A 22,500-nucleotide genomic window follows, 5' to 3' on the forward strand; every position below is an offset into this window, starting at 1 on the left:
TGTATATCCATGTACAGCCATTTATATCCATGTATATCCATGTACAGCCATGTATATCCATGTATATCCATGTACACCCGTGTATATCCATGTATATCTATGTAAACCCATGTATTATCGTGTATATCCATGTACAGCCATGTATATCCATGTATACCCGTGCATATCTACATACAGGCATGTATATCCATGTACAACCATGTATATCCATGTATGCCCATGCATATCCATGTATACCCGTGTATATTCATGTATTATCATGTATATCCATGTACAGCCATGTATATCCATGTATTTCGATGTAAAGGCATGTATCTCCATGTATACCTATGCATATCAATGCACAGCCATGTATATCCATGTATGCCTATGTGTATCCATGTATACGAATGTATACCCATGTATGCCCATCTACAGCCATGTATGTCCATGTGTATCCATGTACAGCCATGTATATCCATGTACACCCGTGTATATCCATGAATATCCATATACAGACATGTATGTCCATGTATACCTATGTATACCCATGTATTATAATGGATATCCAAGTACAGCCATGTATATCCATGTATACCCATGTTCAGCCATGTATTTCCATGTATATCCATGTACAGCCATGTATATCCATGTATATCCATGTACACCCGTGTATATCCATGTACACCCGTGTATATCCACATACAGGCATGTATATCCATGTACAACCATGTATATCCATATATGCCCATGGATATTCATGTATACCCGTGTATATTCATGTATTATCATGTATATCCATGTACAGCCATGTATATCCATGTATTTCCATGTAAAGGCATGTATATCCATGTACAGCCATGTATATCCATGTATACCCATGTCTATCCATGTTCATCCATGTATAACCATGTACAGCTCTGTGTATCCATGTACAGGCATTTTTATCCTTGTACAGCCATGTATATCCATGTACAGCCATGTACACCCATATATGCCTATGTATATCCATGTATACCGATGTATACCCATGTATATCCTTTTCTGTCCATGTACAGCCACGTATATCCTTGTACAGCCATGTATATCTATGCATGCTTATGTATACCATGTATATTCATGTAAAGCCTTAAGCCATTTATACCCATGGATACCCATTTATATTCATACACACCCATGCGCGCTCATCCCTACGCAATTGCTAAAATTACGTTCATAACTGCGAGGATCATAGTTTCACTTGATTTCACATCCGCAGTTCACCATATTTCATATATCATTTCATAGTCAACAACTGTTTGCATAAGAATGATGTGGTAGCCTTTGAGATCCACGAAGTCGTCATGGTCGGTCGGTGGGGCAATTACAAGAATATGAGTACCGTCCATCGTATCAGCACACATTGGAAATCCCCATCTGTCTTTGTAAATGCGCATGACTTCTTTAAAATATTCTCCTTCAGGTAACGTGATAAACCGCGACTTCAGTTTGTTGACAATTGCAGCACACACTTTAACACAAGTGCAAACAAAAGGTGGAGATACACCAAACAAATTTGCAATCGTGCGCTATTCTGCTGATGATGCTAAGTACGACAGCAGAATTAGCAATCGCAGCTTTGGAGACACGACTCGATCAACGCATTCTCGTATCTTATTTTTGTTTGTTTCCAGATTTATTCTTGTGCTTTGCTGCATTGAGAGAAGATTCTACTCTTGCTCATTCTCGAGCTTTTGCTGGTATATTTTGTTGTTTTTCAGACGGCGTGATAAATACATCTTATTCGATGGTTTAACATATAATACGCGCGGATATTTTGAGAGTTGCAAAGCATTTTGCGAGCAGTGAGCAAAATGTCCGCGAGTGTTAGCCCATCCTCCTTTTTTTTTTTCGTTTAGCGTCAAATGCGTTTCCTAGGCAGTCTCGGAATCGGAGTCCCGCTACCCCAGCATCATAGCTGTGGAGCCCGGAAAACAAACAAAACGTGAACCCAAAATGAATATGGCTGAAAAGTTGGTGGATGTTGTTGCAAACTTAAGACAGCGTGGGAAAAAGGATCAACCCCTGAAACTCCTATGCAACATCAAAATGGTTTTGAAACACAGTTACCCTTTTTTTTTTTGAAAATTCCAAAAATTGGGGTCGGTCGGACAATGCTCAACGGAGAGAATGGCCTTACATGCTCGACCATCGAATAAGAGATTTATTATCCCACTACAAAAAAGGTGTTATTTTACGGGCGTAGTTCCTTCGTTAATGGCCATATTTTCTGTTGAATGAATGATGTCAATAAAATTTTAAGTAGTGGCAAAACTTAGAAATCCGTCTCTGCGTGTGTGGGTGGAGGTGAACATAATAAATTTCTTCTTGGAATATTTTTTTGGGCTCGCGATCTGGCTTCAACTCTTGAATCTTGAATCTTGTTGAGGAGGAGGGGGATGGGGGTAAGCAAGGGCTTAAATGCCCACGATCTATGGTCAAAGCTGATGCCCAGTGTCGATAACCGTTTTGGTTTAAAAGCAATTATACTAAGCACCCGAAAACTTATGTTATGGGGAATAAGTAAGGAACCCACACTGTCGCTTTCCTCGATTCTTTTACAATTTCTCCGATGGCGTACACCATAAGTTCATGTCTCTGACTGACTAAACTACAACCCATTGTTCTCTTATCTTATAGACATACATTGATCAAACGTAAACTGATTGGCTATTGGCTATAAAGATTTTCGGGGCAAAATATAAACAAACTTAGTATTTGAAGCAGACAGATAGATACGCTCGATTTCCGGGGAGATATATCATTATCATTAAATAAACATTACCTTAATCAATACCAATTATCCTGTTTCCGACATTATAAATGTTTTCGACATGCTTAATAAGACGTTTTTAGTTGTTGTCCTTGGACAAATGTTGGTAAAGTTTGAAGCTCCCTATAAAGTTTACAGGAGAAAATACAGTCATTCCCAAACTTTTATTTACTTGTTAACTTTGTGCTTGTGTTTATTGCTTATTTTGGAAAAATACTCACGCGTCACATTTCGCCGAAGAAATATTTATATACATTAAAAATAAAAGGGGTCGTAATATTGAGCCTTGTGGTACGCCACACGAAATATCTAGAAGCTTAGAAGATGTTCCATTCACACTAAACTGTTGCTTGCGATTTGACAAATACGAATGGAAAATGGCAACTGCTAAGTGATCAAAGCCAAAGTATTCTAATTTCTTTATCAAGATCTCATGGTTAAGTATATCAGATATAGATAGATAGATAGATAGATAGATAGATAGATAGATAGATAGATAGATAGATAGATAGATAGGATAGGAAAACGTTAGATAAACACGGTAATTTACCAAATTTACATACGTATTTTACATAGAAAATCTGTTCTACCTAAAAGCCGTGTATAATATACAAAGATACCTAAGTTTAAAAATCAATGACCTAAACATACTTTTTACAAAAATTGCTTAATTTAATCAGTTTCTGCCGATGCAAACGTGAAAGATTTTATTTGCTTTCTTAAACCATTTTTAGAAGGCAATTGATTTAGCTGGTCTAGCAGCGCATTCCAAATGGTCGCCCCTGTAGAAAGGAAATTATGGTTATATGCAGGGTAATACACGTCTATACATAGATGTACTTGGGTGTACATGCATATATATGATATATATGATAATAAGAGGCTATACATAGATATATATGGTTATAAATAGATATACAAGGACAGCATGAAAATACATGGTTTTAAATGGAAATATATGGACATATAAGATACTACACAGCTATACATGGATAAACATGGTTGTACATGGTTATCCATGAATACATATCCATGTAATACATGGCTATACATGGATACACACTGTTGCACACGGCTATACACGGCTGTACATGGCTGTACATGGATATACATGGGTAAACATGGATATGCATGGGTATACATGGATATACATGGGTATGCATGGATAAACATGGGTATACATGGAGATACATGGCTGTACATGGGTATACATGGATATACATGGCAAAACATGGATATACAAGGGTATACATGGACATACATGGGTATCCATGGATATACATGAGTATACGTAACAATACGTGGCTGTACACAGATATACATGGATATACAAGGCTCTACATCGATATACATGGAAATAAATGGTTATACATGGATATACAAGGGTGTAAATGGAAATACGTGGCTGAACAAGGATATAGATGGGTATACATGGATATACATGGGTATACATGGATATGCATGGATATACATGATACTACATGGGTATACATGTATATACATGGATATACATAGGCATACATTGCAGTACATGGATATACATGGAAATACGTGACTGTACAAGGGTATACATATATATACATGTGTATACATAAATATACATGGGTATAAATGAATATACATGGGTACACATGGGTATACATCGACATACATGGGTATACATTGATATAGATGGGTATACGTAAAAATACGTGGCTGTACACGGATATACATGGATATACCAGGCTCTACATCGATATACATGGAAATAAATGGTTATACATGGATATACAAGGGTGTAAATGGAAATACGTGGCTGAACAAGGATATAGATGGGTATACATGGATATACATGGGTATACATGGATATACATGGATATACATGATACTACATGGGTATACATGTATATACATGGGTATACATGGATATACATGGGTATAAATGAATATACATGGACATACATGGGTATACATCGACATACATGGGTATACATTGATATAGATGGGTATACATGGAACTGCATCGCTTTACATGGATATACATGGCTCTACAGGGATATACATGGCTATACATGGAAAAAGATGGCAATAGATGGCTGTACATGGATATACATGGGTATACTTGGGTATACATGGGTATGCATGGATATACATGGCTATACATGAGTATACATGGGTATACATGGATAAACACGGTTATACATGGATATACATGGGTATACATAGAGATATATGGGTATACATGGAAATACATGGCTGTACATGGATATACATGGATATACATGGCTGAACATGGATAAAAATGGAAATACATTGCTGTACATGGATATACATAGCTATACATGGATATACATGGATATACATGGATATACATGGACAGACATGGGTATACATGGACATACATGGGTATACATGGGTATACATGGACATACATGGTTATACATGGATATACATAAGTATACATGGACAAACATGGGTATACATAGATATACCACGTTATACATGGATTTACATGGGTATACATAGAGATACATGGGTATACATGAATATACATGGCTATACATGGATATACATGGACATACATGGGTATACATGGTTATACATGGACATACATGGGTATACATGGATATACAAGGTTATACATAGATTTACATGGGTACACATAGAGATATATGAGTATACATGAATATACATAGCTATACATGGATATACATGGATATACATGGATATACATAGCTATACATGGTTATACATGGATATACATCGGTATACATGGTTAGACATGGTTATACATGGACATACATGGCTATACATGGATATAGAAGATTATACATAGATTTACATGGGTACACATAGAGATACATGGGTATACATAGATATACATAGCTATACATGGTTATACATGGATATACATGGGTATACATGAACATACATGGGCATACATAGATATACATGGATATACATGGCTATACATGGTTATACATGGATGTAGATGGGTATACATGGACATACATTGTTATACATGGATACACATGGGTATACATGGACATACATGGGTATACATAGATACACATGGGTATACATGGACGTCCATGGGTATACATTGATATACATGGGTATACATGAATATATATGGGTATGCATGGCTATGCATGGTTATACATGGATGTAGATGAGTATACATGAATATATATGGGTATACATGGACATACATGGATATACCTGGGTATACATGAATATATATGGGTATACATGGACATACATGGGTATACATGGATATACATGGGTATACATGATTATATATGGGTATACATGGCAATACATGGTTATACATGGATGTAGATAGGTATACATGGACATACATGGGTATACATGGACATACATGGGTATACATGGACATACATGGGTATACATGGATACACATTGGTATACATGGACGTACATGGGTATACATGGATATACATTGGTATACATGGATATAGATGTATATACATTGTTATACGTGGATATACATTGGTATATATGGACATACATGGTTATACATGGATATACATGGGTATACATGGGCATGAATGGGTCTACATGAATATATATGGGTATACATGGAAATACATGGTTCTTCATGGATATACATGGGTATACATGGACATACATGGTTATACATGGATACACATGGGTATACATGGACATACATGGGCTTACATGAATATACATGGGTATACATGAATATATTGGTAGACATGGATTTACATGGGTATACGTGAATATATATCGGTATGCATGGATATACATGGATATACCTGGGTATACATGATTATATGGGTATACATGGAAATGCATGGTTATACATGGATATACATGGGTATACATGGACATACATGGTTATGCATGGATATACATGGGTATACATGGACATACATGGGCATACATGGATATACATGAATATATATGGGTATACATGGACATACATGGATATACATGGGTATACATGAATATATATGGGTATACATGAACATACATGGGCATACATGGATATACATGGGTATACATGAATATATATGGGTATACATGAACATACATGGGCATACATGGATATACATGGGTATACATGAATATATATGGGTATACATGAACATACATGGGCATACATGGGTATACATGAATATATATGGGTATACATGGACATACATGGGCATACATGGATATACATGGGTATACATGGATATACATGGGTATACATGGACATACATGGTTTTACATGGATATACATGGGCATACATGGGCATGCATGGGTATACATGAATATATATGGGTATACATGAACATACATAGGCATACATGGATATACATGGGTATACATGAATGTATATGGGTATACATGAACATACATGGGCATACATGGATATACATGGGTATACATGAATATATCTGGGTATACATGAACATACATGGGCATACATGAATATATATGGGTATACATGGACACACATGGGCATACATGGATATACATGGGTATACATGGACATACATGGATATACCTGGGTATACATGAATATATATGGGTTATATGGACATACATGGGTATACATGGATATACATGGGTATACATGAATATATATGGGTATACATGGACATACATGGCTAGACATGGATACACATGGGTATACATGGACATACATGGTTATACATGGATACACATGGGTATACATGGACATACATGGGTATACATGAACATACATGGGCATACATAGATATACATGGATATACATGGCTATACATGGTTATACATGGATGTAGATGGGTATACATGGACATACATGGTTATACATGGATACACATGGGTATACATAGATACAGATGGGTATACATGGACGTCCATGGGTATACATTGATATACATGGGTATACATGAATATATATGGGTATGCATGGCTATGCATGGTTATACATGGATGTAGATGGGTATACATGAATATATATGGGTATACATGGACATACATGGATATACCTGGGTATACATGAATATATATGGGTATACATGGACATACATGGGTATACATGGATATACATGGGTATACATGATTATATATGGGTATACATGGACATACATGGGTATACATGGATATACATGGGTATACATGATTATATATGGGTATACCTGGCAATACATGGTTATACATGGATGTAGATAGGTATACATGGACATACATGGGTATACATGGACATACATGGGTATACATGGACATACATGGTTATACATGGATACACATGGGTATACATGGACGTACATGGGTATACATGGATATACATGGGTATACATGAATATATATGGGTATACATGGACATACATGGTTATACATGGGTATACATGGACATACATGGCTATACATGGATATACATGGGTATACATGGGCATACATGGGTATACATGAATACATATGGGTATGCATGGAAATACATGGTTATACATGGATATACATGGGTATACATGGACATACATGGTTATACATGGATATACATGGGTATACATGGACATACATGGGCTTACATGGATATACATGGGTATACATGAATATATATGGGTATACATTGATTTACATGGGTATACATGAATATATATGGGTATGCATGGTTATACATGGATATACCTGGGTTTGCATGATTATTTATGGTATACATGGAAATACATGATTATACATGGATATACATGGGTATACATGGACATACATGGTTATGCATGGATATACATGGGTATACATGGACATACATGGGCATACATGGATATACATGGGTATACATGAATATATATGGGTATACATGGACATACATGGATATACATGGGTATACATGAATATATATGGGTATACATGAACATACATGGGCATACATGGATATACATGGGTATACATGGACATACATGGGCATACATGGATATACATGGGTATACATGAATATATATGGGGGTATACATGGACATACATGGGTATACATGGGTATACATGAATATATATGGGTATACATGGACATACATGGTTATACATGGATATACATGGGTATACATGGATATACATGGGTATACATGGACATACATGGTTATACATAGATATACATGGGTATACATGGGCATACATGAATATATATGGGTATACAGGGAAATACATGGTTATACATGGATATACATAAGTACACATGGACATACATGGTTATACATGGATATGCATGGGTATACATGAATATATATGGGTATACATGAACATACATGGTTATACATGGATATACATGGGTATACAATACATGAATATATATGGGTATACATGGAAATACATGGTTATACATTGATATACATGGGTATACATGGACATACATGGTTATACATGGATATACATGGGTATACATGGACATACATGGGCTTACATGGATATACATGGGTATACATGAATATATATGGGTATACATGAACATACATGGGCATACATGGATATACATGGGTATACATGAATATATATGGGTATACATGAACATACATGGGCATACATGGATATACATGGGTATACATGAATATATATGGGTATACATGAACATACATGGGCATACATGGGTATACATGAATATATATGGGTATACATGGACATACATGGGCATACATGGATATACATGGGTATACATGAATATATATGGGTATACATGAATATACATGGGTATACATGGACATACATGGGTATACATGGGTATACTTGAATATATATGGGTATACATGGAAATTCACTGGTATATACCTTTATATATAACAATTTAACGCTTTAATATATCCATGATATAATTGCATACTTTTATGATACACTTTAATAACACTACTTAAAGTACCAACCCAAGATTCTTGTCATGAACACTATTGCGCAGGCGTAGGCGTAGGCGTAACGCTAAAATGGCGGAGAGAGTGGAGGATTTGTTTCACGATGGCATGCAATTTTCTTTAGCAAAATTAGGATATCCCAACCTAGAACTGAAAAAGCAACAATATGACGTGTTGGAGCGATATGCCTGGACAAAAATCTGTGCTGAATATGTTACCAACGGGCTGTGTTGTCAAGTGTTGCCTGGGATTTTCGATTAGAATTTGTGTAACGTGGAAATGTAAAGCAGATTGTGTCGCTGCTGAATGCACTGATCCGGGATTAGTTTCAAATGTTAAAAGACTGTCTTTGTTTTGTATCGTGGAAGATGAAAGAGAGCGAAGCACCAGACTCTAACACGAGATTCTTTCCAAAAGAATAAATCATTCTTTTAATCATAAAACTATGTCTTCGTTGAAGGATCTTTCACGTTAGATTCTTCGTCACCAAAGAAGGTTTAGGATTCTTTTCAAAAGAAGATGAGTTCTTTGGGTAAGAGTTTCCTTGCTGTTCTAAAGAAGTAGAGGTCTTGAGGGAAGTATCATTTTGCTGCTTTTCATTGTTTTGTATAAACAGAAAATGACTGTTCTCCACCAAATAATGAGAATTCTTGAATAGCGATGTATACTTCTAGTTGGATAAACATGTTGTTTTTGTGAAAATTATTCTTCCATGAACATATAATGTGCTTTCCACATTTAGGAAATATATATACATTGTACATACATACACAAGGCACTACATACAAGCCATAATCACAAAAACAACTCTGTTAAATTTCACTAAGATAATTAATGTTGCAGAACAAATACAAATTTCTGAAACTAAAATGCCTAAAAACACGAATGATTTCGAAAAATATATGCAGTACGAAAAAATCAGCCAAACTATTTAGCGAATGAGATAAATCCCGAGAAATGAAAACAGCTTGTAAGTACAAACTAACATGCAAAAGAAATTCTCTTGAGAGGATGGTGTAGATCTTAAAGTGAGTGAAATTAAATAAATGAAAAGTGTTACACAAAAACAATTTTTGTACTTAAAATATCACTGTCCATTTTCCTTACATCACTTCTATCCCAACAAAAAAAAAAAAAAGCTGATCTGGAACTAATTCAAAGCACACACCCAAAAAACCAGCATTAAACAGGGCTGTCATTAAATTTTCACCTGCAATATATCAAAAACTGATTCTAGTTTTCATTTCCTTCACAATGTGAGCTCAGGGTTAATAGCTGGTACAGGTGAATGTTCTTTATGGCAGCCCTGTGAAAACTTTCCAGTGTGACAATTTAATTGACCACATTAGTAATAGTACAAATGACTACATAACATAACATGGTTTGACATGGTATGAGTTAATTGCCTGAGCCTTGCCTGACATGGTCATGTTCTGTTCTATTTCTCACCTGTTGTGCGACAAATCAAGAAATGGACTCAGGTGTGTTTAATTGTCAGGGTTTCCATTAAGTTTTAAAGTAGAAGGGACCTTGTGACAGAGTGCGCAGGCACCCCTATACCGGTATATAGTCTGGCTTTTGATCTTGAGACCTCCTTTGAGCAATGGTGGGTACTGTACTCAGTGTAGACGGGTGCTAGTACCCAGGTCCCAGCTTCTAATAAAACCCCTGCATGTAGGTTAGTTCAAGCTCCTGTGATGGTGCAACTGTTAATACATGTAATAAGAGGCTGTTAACTCTAAGCTAAAAGAGTAGAGACACCTTTTTTATACAAGGCTTTTTTTTTTTTGACGAATGCTAAATACATACTCTCAAGAAACGCAGTGTAGACATGTTGGCTTTCTTAGATACTCTAGGTTAACCATGTAATGTACCCCAGACAGAGCAGAAAGACTCTGTTTGTATGAACTTACTTCCAGAAGAACCTCATTGTCAACAATAATGAAAAGCTGTTGCTCATAATCGTTGGTCTCTGGGCACAGCATATGAACATCCCCACTTAAAACTGTTTAATTCACATAATCGTTTAAGTAACGTTGTCAAATTCCTTTGGGAGAGCAGACAGATGCACACCGAAAGGTCAATGAAAATATGTATCAAGCAAAATAAAAACTGCAAAAGCAAAAAGTTCTTCATGAGGTTAAGACTAGTCATCCTTAATGCACTTTATATTGCATTTTTACAGATAAGCAGAGGTCAGTACTTATTTTGAACCATCAAACTTGACAGGTTGGATGTAACAATATTATATATACATTGTATATTATCCAGAGAATGTTCATTTCCCATCTTACCCCCCAAATAACGTCATCCTTTCCTCACTGCCAAAGGCTTTCCGTAGGGTGGCCAGCACCATACAAGTTTTGAAATGGTACTTTTCTCTTCAACTCTCTAACCAGCAATGCAAAAAAGCCTAAGGCTGTTGATTTTAACACTCCAAACAGGAACGGATACTTGTCTACAAACCTTGAACCTAAACTATTCTTTTGTTGGCATAAAAAATAAATTACATCAGAAATTGTTGACAACTGTACATACCAACATGAAGAAGTCAGTCTGACTTCAAAATAGACAGTACTGACAACTTAACCGTCAACTGACAAAATTTAAATTGAGGGGATGTGTGGAATACATTCTCAAGTGACCAGAAATACTGCACAGTGTGCAATCCTACCTTCTCCTAGACTGCAGTGCAGATGTATTTTGGGCGCGCGAGTGCACGTTTTCTTATTAGGCTTTCATCTTAGATTTGGTAACTGTGGAGGATTGGGGCGAGGAAATATTTGCCGAGGGAGTAGGTGTTAAGTATTTCTAGTGCCCCACCCCGCCACTGCACCAACCCTCTACCGGTCAAGCATCTAATTACAATTAAAGATGGCAGCATCGAAAGCCTGATTTATCTAGCGTTCCGCTCCAAAATAACGCCTGCACTGCAGGCTAACCTTCTCCTTTTGTTTCACAAAATAGTTAAAATTTATCGGAAATATAGCCTGCTGTAAAGTTACTCCTAAACACACTGTAAAAGCATAAAGTCTGTGTCTAGATAGTGAAACAAAATGAGTCAGGTAGTTCACTGATGGCAGCACTTAGCTCTGTTTTCTGTAGAGTAACAAGGGGTATCACTGATCCCCTTTTACCCATTGACCCCTGGGAGTGAGACTTGACAGATTTTACTCTGTCTAATGCCAGGGAAATTCTAGTCGTCAACTGGGGTCATCCTAGGGCGTTTGAGGTGTCAATGGGTTAAGCAGTCAAACACTTTGTCCCTTCCATTAAATGGGATGCTAACCAATCACAAAATTTGTTACAAAGTCTATCAAACATTTGTCAGTATTAAGTTGTATGCGGGTACATGTAGAGAGGCAACATGGATTAAAGTTAGAGAAAACTGAGAGATGATCAAGACCAACCTCGTTCCCAGGGTCTCTTTTCCCTGCCTCCTTTGTCCTCAAAAACAAAGGAGGCAGAGAAGAGAGGTTGGATAAAGACCTGGCCTCAGTTGTTCAAAAAGTGGATAGTGCTACCCACCAAGCCCTAGTTGTTCAAATCATGGATAGTGCTATCAGCCAGATAAATCACTATCCAGTGGAAAGTAATAGTGGAACTAACTGCACTTTCCAGTGCATAGTGATTTGTCCAGTAGATAGCGTTATCCACCTCTAGAACAACTGGGGCCAGATAAATCACTATCCAGCAGATAAACACTACCAAAACCAATTGAGTTATCCAGTAGATAGTGATTTATCCAGTGGATAGCACTATCCACCCTTCAAACAACTGGGGCCAGAACTCATACAGTCAACCAACCTTTGAAGTCTCAAACACTTGACCACTGTGGCTTCAATAAGCAAATAATAATCGCCACTGTAATTAATACTGTGGGCTGAGCAATTACGGAAAAAACTCCTTATGTAGTGGTATGTTAAGGTACTTGTACTTCAGAAGGAAGTACTTAATTACTCAAGAGAAAGGTGTCATTTTTGTTAACTGACTTTTAAGTGCTACAAGTAATAGGCTGTAGAGGATGGTCAAGCTTTATATCACACCATCTTTTTTTTATTTCATCATAAACGTTAAGCTAAGTATTTGCATAACAAAGTCAACAACTGAAGTTTCCAATTTTTCTAAGAACCTAAAATTTAAGACAAGTTCCATTGGATGCGAGATGTACATCTCATTTCAATGAGTTGATTCTCTATATCTGATCCGGCCTCTTCTTCCAGTGGAGGTTGAGAACAGTGCAGTGTAATGAACTCAAATGAAACGCGAATAAAATTTTCAACCTACCGAAAGGATTGCTTTGCATGCCAGAGAGACGGACCTTCCACGATATTTTCAAAGCGTTCAACAGCACTGTCGCAAGCCAAACGAGTTCTCTTTGCATCAGTAACTCTTTCTCTACCCAAAAACTCATCTGCTAAAGGTTCTAGCACCTTTCCAGGACACTCACATGTACGTATTAGTAATTGTACGAGAAGATCTTATGGATTCATATAATAATATACAGCGGCAATTTGAAGACTCGGTATGACTACATTTTAAAGACATAATTACTCAGTGAGAGACGATTCCATTCCATTAGATTTAATAGGTTTTCACTCTTTGCTTTGGCTCCAAACTAATCAACGAACCAATCCCAACGGTGCTCTGTGACGTGAAACCCCTCGCGTCTCGCGGCAGTCGTGGCCGAAATCGATTGCTCATGCTCAGACTTTCAACCAATCAAAAACTTTCTCCAAACGGTTTATCCTAGAGTCTCTCGTAACAGGCAACGGGGTAATAGGGTAGCAAGGCTACAGGGTAACGGGGTAACGAGGTAACGAGATACCGGGGTAACAGGTAACAGTCTGATAAGGTTGCAGGGTAACAGAGTATCAAGGTGACTTTGCATCCGTCTAACAGAGTAGAAAGACAACTGGGTACATTAAACTGCCAAAAGAAGTACGGTACATAATAATCATCATATATGAAAAAAAAGGAAGTACGGTACATAATAATTATCACATATGAAGTACCTACCTCTCTCGTAACCCGACCCGCTGGTCAAGGGGAACGAAGACTCTGGGAACGAGATTGTGGTGTAATGGGCTATTGGATTGGTCAATTTGCCTCACGTGATCAAGCTTCCTTGTAAAGGCGGAAAATTACAAACTTCAACAACAAGCGAGGATAATGTCCCTTTCACGTCCTGTGTTATCGCCGACTAACTCACGAGTCAATCCAGATTTATCTGCCCGCATCCAAAGGTGCGTCGTAGTTTGTGTTTCAAAGGCCAGTAGCCGAGGGGAAACAAGCGTTCTTTACGCTTGTAAACTGGACGAAGACGGATCGATTGCTGAGGGAGACCCAATACGTCTTTTTACACCCAATGGAATGTACCTGTGGGAAAACAATTTTATCAATGAGGAGAAGATTGTAGTTGGTGCAATATTAAAATATCGCATTTTTGGAGATCGGTTCATTTACAGTGGCAACACTGACAAAAAACCAATGGTAAGTGGCCTTAATTTTTCGCATGCATGGTGCACGTGTACTGTAGATTGTCCATTGCTGTCAGTTTTATTAATTCCGTTGAAACATAGAAGTGCTACACGAAGAATGTTTAAAAATTGAAACGTACCCCGTCTCTGTATTTGCACAGTTTTATGCCGAGGAGCGCATGTATTCATTAAAACTGAGTAGATTAATTAAACTAACGGAAAGAAGACCCTCTCACGGTTTCCAGCTGCCATACCCATAACAGTTGTGTTGGGTTAAATATGGTCAGAGCCTTCCGCAGAATTCATTCATTCGTCCATTCATTCATTTTATTCACAATATTGAGATGTATTTACAGCATAGGAAAAAAATTAAACAACAGTAAAATTGTTTGAAAATAAGGAAATAAAAGAATAGCTTCAGTGCACTTCAATTGTTATTGGCAACACAACTACTGCATTACTTTTTTTGGTTTTCATTGATGCAAGGTCGTCTTTAAGTGTTTTGAAGTTTGACTAAAATAGCGTGACACTGCCCCTTTAAGGTTAAAAACATTCTCCAATTTTAAAGCTTCTAAGAGCTTATCATATATTATAGCAATTTCTCTGCTGTTTGCCAAAAAAAGGTTGTTCTTTTTTCCTAACTTTATTTAATCTGGACTGGCAAACAGTACGCCAACTCATTATTCTGTGATGTAGCTACGGGTAGATTAGGGTGTGATATCATCATCATCATCAATCCCATTTTGATCCGGGTTTATCTTCGTAAATGGGGGTAGCCGGATTTATTACCCCACTTTGTCAGCAATCTTTCTAACTCCCACTCTCCATCTCGCTCGATTCATGGTGTCCTTTTTCTCCAAACCAATGCTCTTGCTCTCCTTCTCCACTTGCATCTTCCACGTCTTCTTTGGTCGTCCTCGCTTCCTCTTACCCTTCACTTCGAACTCCCAACGTTTTTCTCAGAACATGCCCGTACCATCTCACTCCATTTGCCTTTGTCATCTGAACCACTGTTTCCTTCAATCCCAACATCTCCATCAGGTCCGATCCTCTGTCCTTTTTTTCTCCATCAGTTTTGCACCACACATTGCTCTCACCATTGCTCTCTCAGTCCTTCTCAAAATTGCTATCTCATTTTCCCTCAGACACCATGTCTCACTCCCATGTAACATTGCCACCCTTACAGAACTCCGATAAACCATTCTTTTCACCTTCAGCAAGAATCTTTTTGAGTTCAGCAACTGTCCACATTCCCTGAACTTCACCCAGCCAATTCTTGGTCTTGCTGTCACAGCTGCCTTGCAGCCACAACTTGCATTCACCCAATCCCCCAAATAACAGAAACCTCTCACCGTTTCCACCTCTACACACAACTCCTCCACCGGTTCCACTAATCCATCAGCTTGCTTCTTGCATCTTCCACACACAAAATTTCTCCCCAATCTCGAGGTCACCCTCTTTACTTTCGCGCATCTTCCATAGATCCATTTCTCACATTTCACACACAACACTGAATTTGCCATTATCCGATTACCGGTACTCGCTTCCCACAATTACCACATGGATCTACCTTACTCACAGACACTTCACCTTCTGCCCTCCTCATGATATGTAGGTGCTTAAGCATACTAATTGGAACAAAATATCAAAGCTTGAAGATAATATTAATACCTATATTCTTTCCCAGCTTATTACTGACATGATGCATTTGTGCATCCCAATTCAGGTTCTCATCAATGAAATTCCAAGATACTTACCGTAATTGTTGCTTTTGTTCAATATTACAAACGGTTATTGACACGTTTAAGATTCTTCCTTGGTGATGTTATAAGCATATAATTTGTTTTCTTAAGGTTACTTAATTGACAATTTTTTGTTCGCAGCGCAATACTTTAGAACATTAGAATAGTTTAGTCCGATCATTCCACAATACATTGAAATTGTTCCACTGAGAAAACGTCATGGAAACATTCTCTTGAAGAGAAGATGTAAAAGAAAAAAATTCCTGCTCAATATTTTATAGTTTTCAGAACAAGTTAACACAAATGCATGATCATTGCTTTCTGTATTTGAACTTACATGTACTTCATTGCTTTTCAGTTTGAAAGTTTTCTTACCAAAAATCTTTCCTTTTCCTTTGGAATTAGGTCACCTGTGAACCGTTTATAATTATTTCTGATCAATCATGTGAGCAGTACATGTACTCAGAACTTGCTCTAAAATTACATCCAAGGAGCAACAACCTCAATGCTGGACTTGATTTGGCAGGTTTTTTTTTTCTTTACATTTTCATTTGTTAAAACTTTTTTTTTTTTTACATTTTACAATTGGAACAAACTGATTATACTGACCAGATACCCCAAATTGGGTAATCTAGAGATTAACATGAAAAAAAAAAACTTTTTTGGAACTCGTTTCATTCACCCAAGGATCACCAACTGGGTTTAATGGTACTTATATCATTAGCCAACATCAAAAATGCCATAATACTCTTTCTTTGTCCCTTCAACATTTTGCATGAGCATTGTTTCCAGTTACTCTTGGGACTATAATTATAAGTGCCAAGGGAAAATAAAAACAATGCTTATGCAAAAATTTGGAGGACGAAACAAAGAGTATTATGGTATTTTGATATTGGCTAATGAACCTTAAGTTATCATTGAATACTTTTCATCAGCTTTTCAATGTGCCTAGACTTGAGTACTGTTTGCCAGCACTATTTGAAATGGGTGCCCAAGACCTACATGTACATGTACCAGCTGTTTGGTTGCAGCTTGAATCTGTTTGCCATACTTCACCAAAATAATCCCTAAACATATACTTTTTAAAAGATGTTTTTGCAACCAAAATGTGTAAAGTTTGAGTAGACTTACAACAGTTCGAAGTCCATGTTGACAATTTCACTCTTCATCATCATCATCATCTTTTATCAGGTCAATAAAAACCAGTTAGGTAACACACCAGCCACTTACAACATTTAAAATTATGATTACAAGCCTTATCAAGCAATGAACGATCAATAAAAATAAAATTAAGTATGTACACTTAATTACATGTATTTACACAGTCTTATCCAGCTAATAAACTACATGTATGAACTAGTTATAGCTGTCGCTAAAGTGCCAACGAGCCAAGCTTGCGTGATCTGGCGGCTGCAAACATCACGCGGCGTACTCGTGCGGCACTCTCATTGGTTATCGCTACGGTCAATATTTGATCGCTTTGGTCTACATTACAGCTTTTGGTCTACATTACACTCAAATTTGAAGCTCTTCTTCGATTTCGTCAGCCTCAATTTCTTCTCTCGGCTCTATAAGCTGCAGCCTCGCCAGGCCTTCTGTCTTCAGAAGGCCTGACTCGTTGGCAATAAAATAGACAATAGAAATAACTTAACTCTACTTGTTAATTATCTTCTGTTAAACAAGTGAATAATAATTTATGACATTTACCCAGGAAGCTCCGCTCACTCGAAAGTGGTTTTCAGGGAGGTCCTGCATCCAATAGAATTGGAATTAGAAATGTTGGTTTTTGAGGAGAGGGGAAACCTGGAGAAAAACCTCTCGAAGCAAAGTAAAGAACCAACAACAAACTTGACCCACACTTGGCCACTAGTCTGGAAACGAACCCTAGTCACACTGGTGGGAGACGAGTGCTATCACCACTGCGACATCCCTGCTCCCCTAAGATAAGTAAAAGGTCATCATCTCCTCACCTTCTTTAAGGTTAAGGTTGTTGTCTCCTCACCTTCTTTAATGTTCCAGCTCTAATGAGTCTCCTATTACTTAATGGCAAAATATTGGAACTAGTGATTAGATGGTCACATGTTTGACTCTATTTCAAGCATTTAAATTTTTCCTGAATATTCAAGGGTCGGCCTTAGAAAAAATACACCTCTTCACTGATTTAACTGACACTGTGTTAACATGTACCAACTTGTTCACTTTAATAATATTTATTGTTTACATTTGTTTATTTGGCAGAATGTGGACAAGATTCAAGTGGATCTTGAATTTGGTGCCAATGCCTACAAGGGCATAAAGAATGCTCGTTCTGATGCCATAATTGGTGAAAAGGGTTGTTATCTAACAACCAAACCAGGATCTCCACAGATCTTTCTCATCTCAATTTCATCAGGCACCATAAGAAATGAACGAGTATTTTTTAAAACCAAACTTGGAGAACGAATCAACTTGAAGTTGAACTGCAGGGAAAACCTGATCATGTCAACTAAACCTGTACGTTTACAGTTGAAACTCCCCACAGATAAGAATGATGTCGGTGATGTTGCTGTGGTAAAGTTTGACACATCACCTGTTGAATTAAGAACACCGATATATGCTGCAGTGTGTGAAGGCTTGATCCTGAGTAAGTTTTTAATACTGTTGGAAATGGGTAAAATTGTCAAGTTATTACTTTCTAGTGAGAAATGAAAGAAATAACTTGGAAATGAAAGAATAACTTTGGTGACGAAAAGTGGAGAATTTGTTAACTTTCAGTTGAATTGTCGGGAGCACTTGACGATGTCAGCGTCTCCATCAGTCTTGCAGTCAAAACCCTTGACAGAGGAAGATGATGTTGGGGATGTGGCTGTCATAAAATGTGATTCAGCGACGAAGTATGCTCGAGCAGTTTGTGACTGCTTGATTTTAAGTAAGTTTTCGCTACTTCTTTGCTGGTTCTCACTTATTCGTAATCTGTGTGGAAATGGGTACTATTGTTAGGGTCTTACTTTTTGGTCAGTAGAATTAACGTATGGAAATTTAGAAATCAAAATGCTTTCACCTCTGAAGTGACTTTCATTGACAAGTAACATCATTTAGCGTTAAAGTAAAATATATATTACTTTTAATAAGTATGACCCTTCGGAGGGAAAGGGTTAACTACATCACATAGTGCATTTGCATTCACCCTAGTTCACTTTGTCACTTGATTTCCTCTTTAAGCCATGGCTGAGTGAATTCAATTTTACCCCCTCTGTGTATGAAGTTCATTAGCTTCATTGGGAGCCAAAAATATGGCAGAAGCCATGAGGAACAAAGACTGATCCTTCCACATAAATACACGGTAACTTAGTAGCCATTAATATTATTGTCAGGAAATATCATTCTTGGAGAGTAAATTAAACATTCTTGCATTTCTGAAATTGCCACTGCTCAAAATCTGGTTGCAATGTGGTTTAAAAAAAAGCCAAAATAAAATAATGATACAGCCACCCATCAATGATTTATAGATAATTAGCTTGCTCTCTGTGTTCTGCAACTGCAGAAGGCCAATGGGTTTCAATAAAATGATTACTACTTGGAATTGACAGCTGGTTTGAATAGAGTAATCAACTGTATCCGGAAGGGGCAAAATGGCCCCTTTCTCCAGGGGTGCCTGAGGGCATGCCGTTTTTTAACCCTGTATGGCCCAAGGGGTGCCCCATTGAGGAGTAGAATCATCTGGCGTTAGACAGAGTAAAATCTACATGTGAAAGGGTTAGGAGGACACTACAAAATGTCACATTTCAAAAGTAAAATCGATGATCACATTTAGAGCACTTCATGTTGTCGTTGTCAAGAATATGTCGTCAGTTACTTCAACTTAGGGAAAAAAGTAGTCAACTTCTCTGAGTGACGTAGCCAACTCTTTTCATTTGCATTGGCTGTCAGTATTTATTGAAATCACTGAGGCCAAGAATAATAATAAGGAAGTTGAATTTCAGAATTGTTTTTAAAAACATTCAATTTAAATTGCTAAATAATAATAATAATAATAATTATTATTATTATTATTATTATTATTATTATTATTATTATTATTATTATTATTATTACTATTGCACCTTTAATCATAGCCACAATGTTCAAGTTAGGCACAGGACACAAGAATGACAATATGTCGAACAATCTTTTTCAACTAAGAAATAACAGCTTCATTCAAAAAATAAAAAGGAGAAGAAATAATCATGGTGGGGAAGGAATAAACCCAATTTAATGAAGTTGAGTTTTGTGCTCTGCTTTGCTGCAAAACATTGTTTTTGCCAATCATTTTTATTGACCATTTTCAGAATACAAGCCCAAGGTGATCTCAATTTATGAAGAACCGGTCAAAATCAAGAATGCAGATGGAGTTTTTGTTCTATGTCCAGGAGCGGTTACGTTTGACACAGGCAATACTGCTGCAACAAGCATCTCAAACGAACTTGTGAATATTTTAAAGCTGGAAGACAAAATAGATCATACAAAAAGACTTCGCTACACTGCACCGGGGAAGGATGCTAATGGCAACCCAAACCACGGGGTAAGTAGCAGAGTCTGGATTGACCTTAAAATTCGCCGACGTGTGTTTCCTGTCTTCGCACTTGTCAATGCCGCTGTGAAAAATGTGGATCTCTTGATTGGAATGGATGTGATAAGTAAGCTGAATGATGAAAATTTTACATTGGGGAAATAAACAAGCAGAGCAGGGATAACGTAGTGGTGAGAGCACTTGTCTTCCGCCATCATGGACTTTTAAAATACTGCAGCAGAGCAATAATGACAAAGTTTTGTGTCTGGCAGCTAAAGTGCAGCCCAGAAATAATTTGCTCTGTCCTTGTAACCAGAAAGGCTCGTCCTTAATCTTTTTTTTTTCAAAGTTATTCATATTAAGTAATTTACTTTTAGTGCTTAATAGAAAGATGAATAAGAGATTTTAATACTTTTTAATATTTGAAAGAATAGAGAGCTTAGATTAAACTTTTATTGCAAATAGAAATTCATATCTATCTTAGGAATAAATGCTTTCCAACGTGACAACGTGTAGTTGGAAAGCGTTTTCATTATGGTTCGAAGCATAATTATTTACCATGTCAATGATCTCTCTTAAAGTCTGTACTGTAAGAGTAAGTCTTTTGTTCACAAGAATTTCTGCAATTTTGTTGAGTATATGCAAATCTATACCTCACCTTTACTATAAATCCAATTGATTTGGTTTTTGAAGTTCTCTCGCCTTCCAGACAGCAGTTCGTCTTGTAGCCTAACTTTGATCCTATATAGTATATTAAAACTCTATTCCTCAGAGTTTCGTAATGCGTCGCATTTCGATCGAGGACTACGTTTTCCAGTGGGTTTTTTACCACTGGTTTTTTCGTAGCGGGCGACGTATTATTCCAGGGTAGTTTTTGTTTCTGCTTTCTTTTGCATTATTTTTCGTTGTGTTGTGACTTATTTTTTACATCTTGGTTTTTTTCTTTTGTCTTTTGTCGGTTTGCTGTCCAGTGTTTTTATGGCCAATTTTTAGTTCTTTGTTATTTTTGTGATGATTGTTTTATCTTCCTCGATTTCTTGTTTCAGTTTTAGTATATTTTTGGTCTTTACCTATGACATTTAGTCGGCATGTTTTGGTTGTTTGCCATATTTAATTGTGATGAGACTT

The 22,500-nt window shown here is 37.0% G+C and overlaps 1 protein-coding gene across 1 annotated transcript in view; it reads left to right on the forward strand.

The window, feature by feature from the left end:
• Positions 1-14,766: 14,766 nt before the first annotated feature.
• The window catches only part of LOC138051451 (uncharacterized), a 26,462-nt gene continuing 18,728 nt past the window's right edge, over positions 14,767-22,500 (forward strand). Inside the window, exon 1 of the mRNA XM_068897645.1 lies at positions 14,767-15,115. Coding sequence (XP_068753746.1) covers positions 14,795-15,115 — 321 coding nt within the window. The 5' untranslated portion in view covers positions 14,767-14,794. The remainder of the gene's footprint in view (positions 15,116-22,500) is intronic.

Source organism: Montipora capricornis, chromosome 6 (assembly GCF_036669925.1).
Source record: "Montipora capricornis isolate CH-2021 chromosome 6, ASM3666992v2, whole genome shotgun sequence".
NCBI lineage: Eukaryota > Metazoa > Cnidaria > Anthozoa > Scleractinia > Acroporidae > Montipora > Montipora capricornis.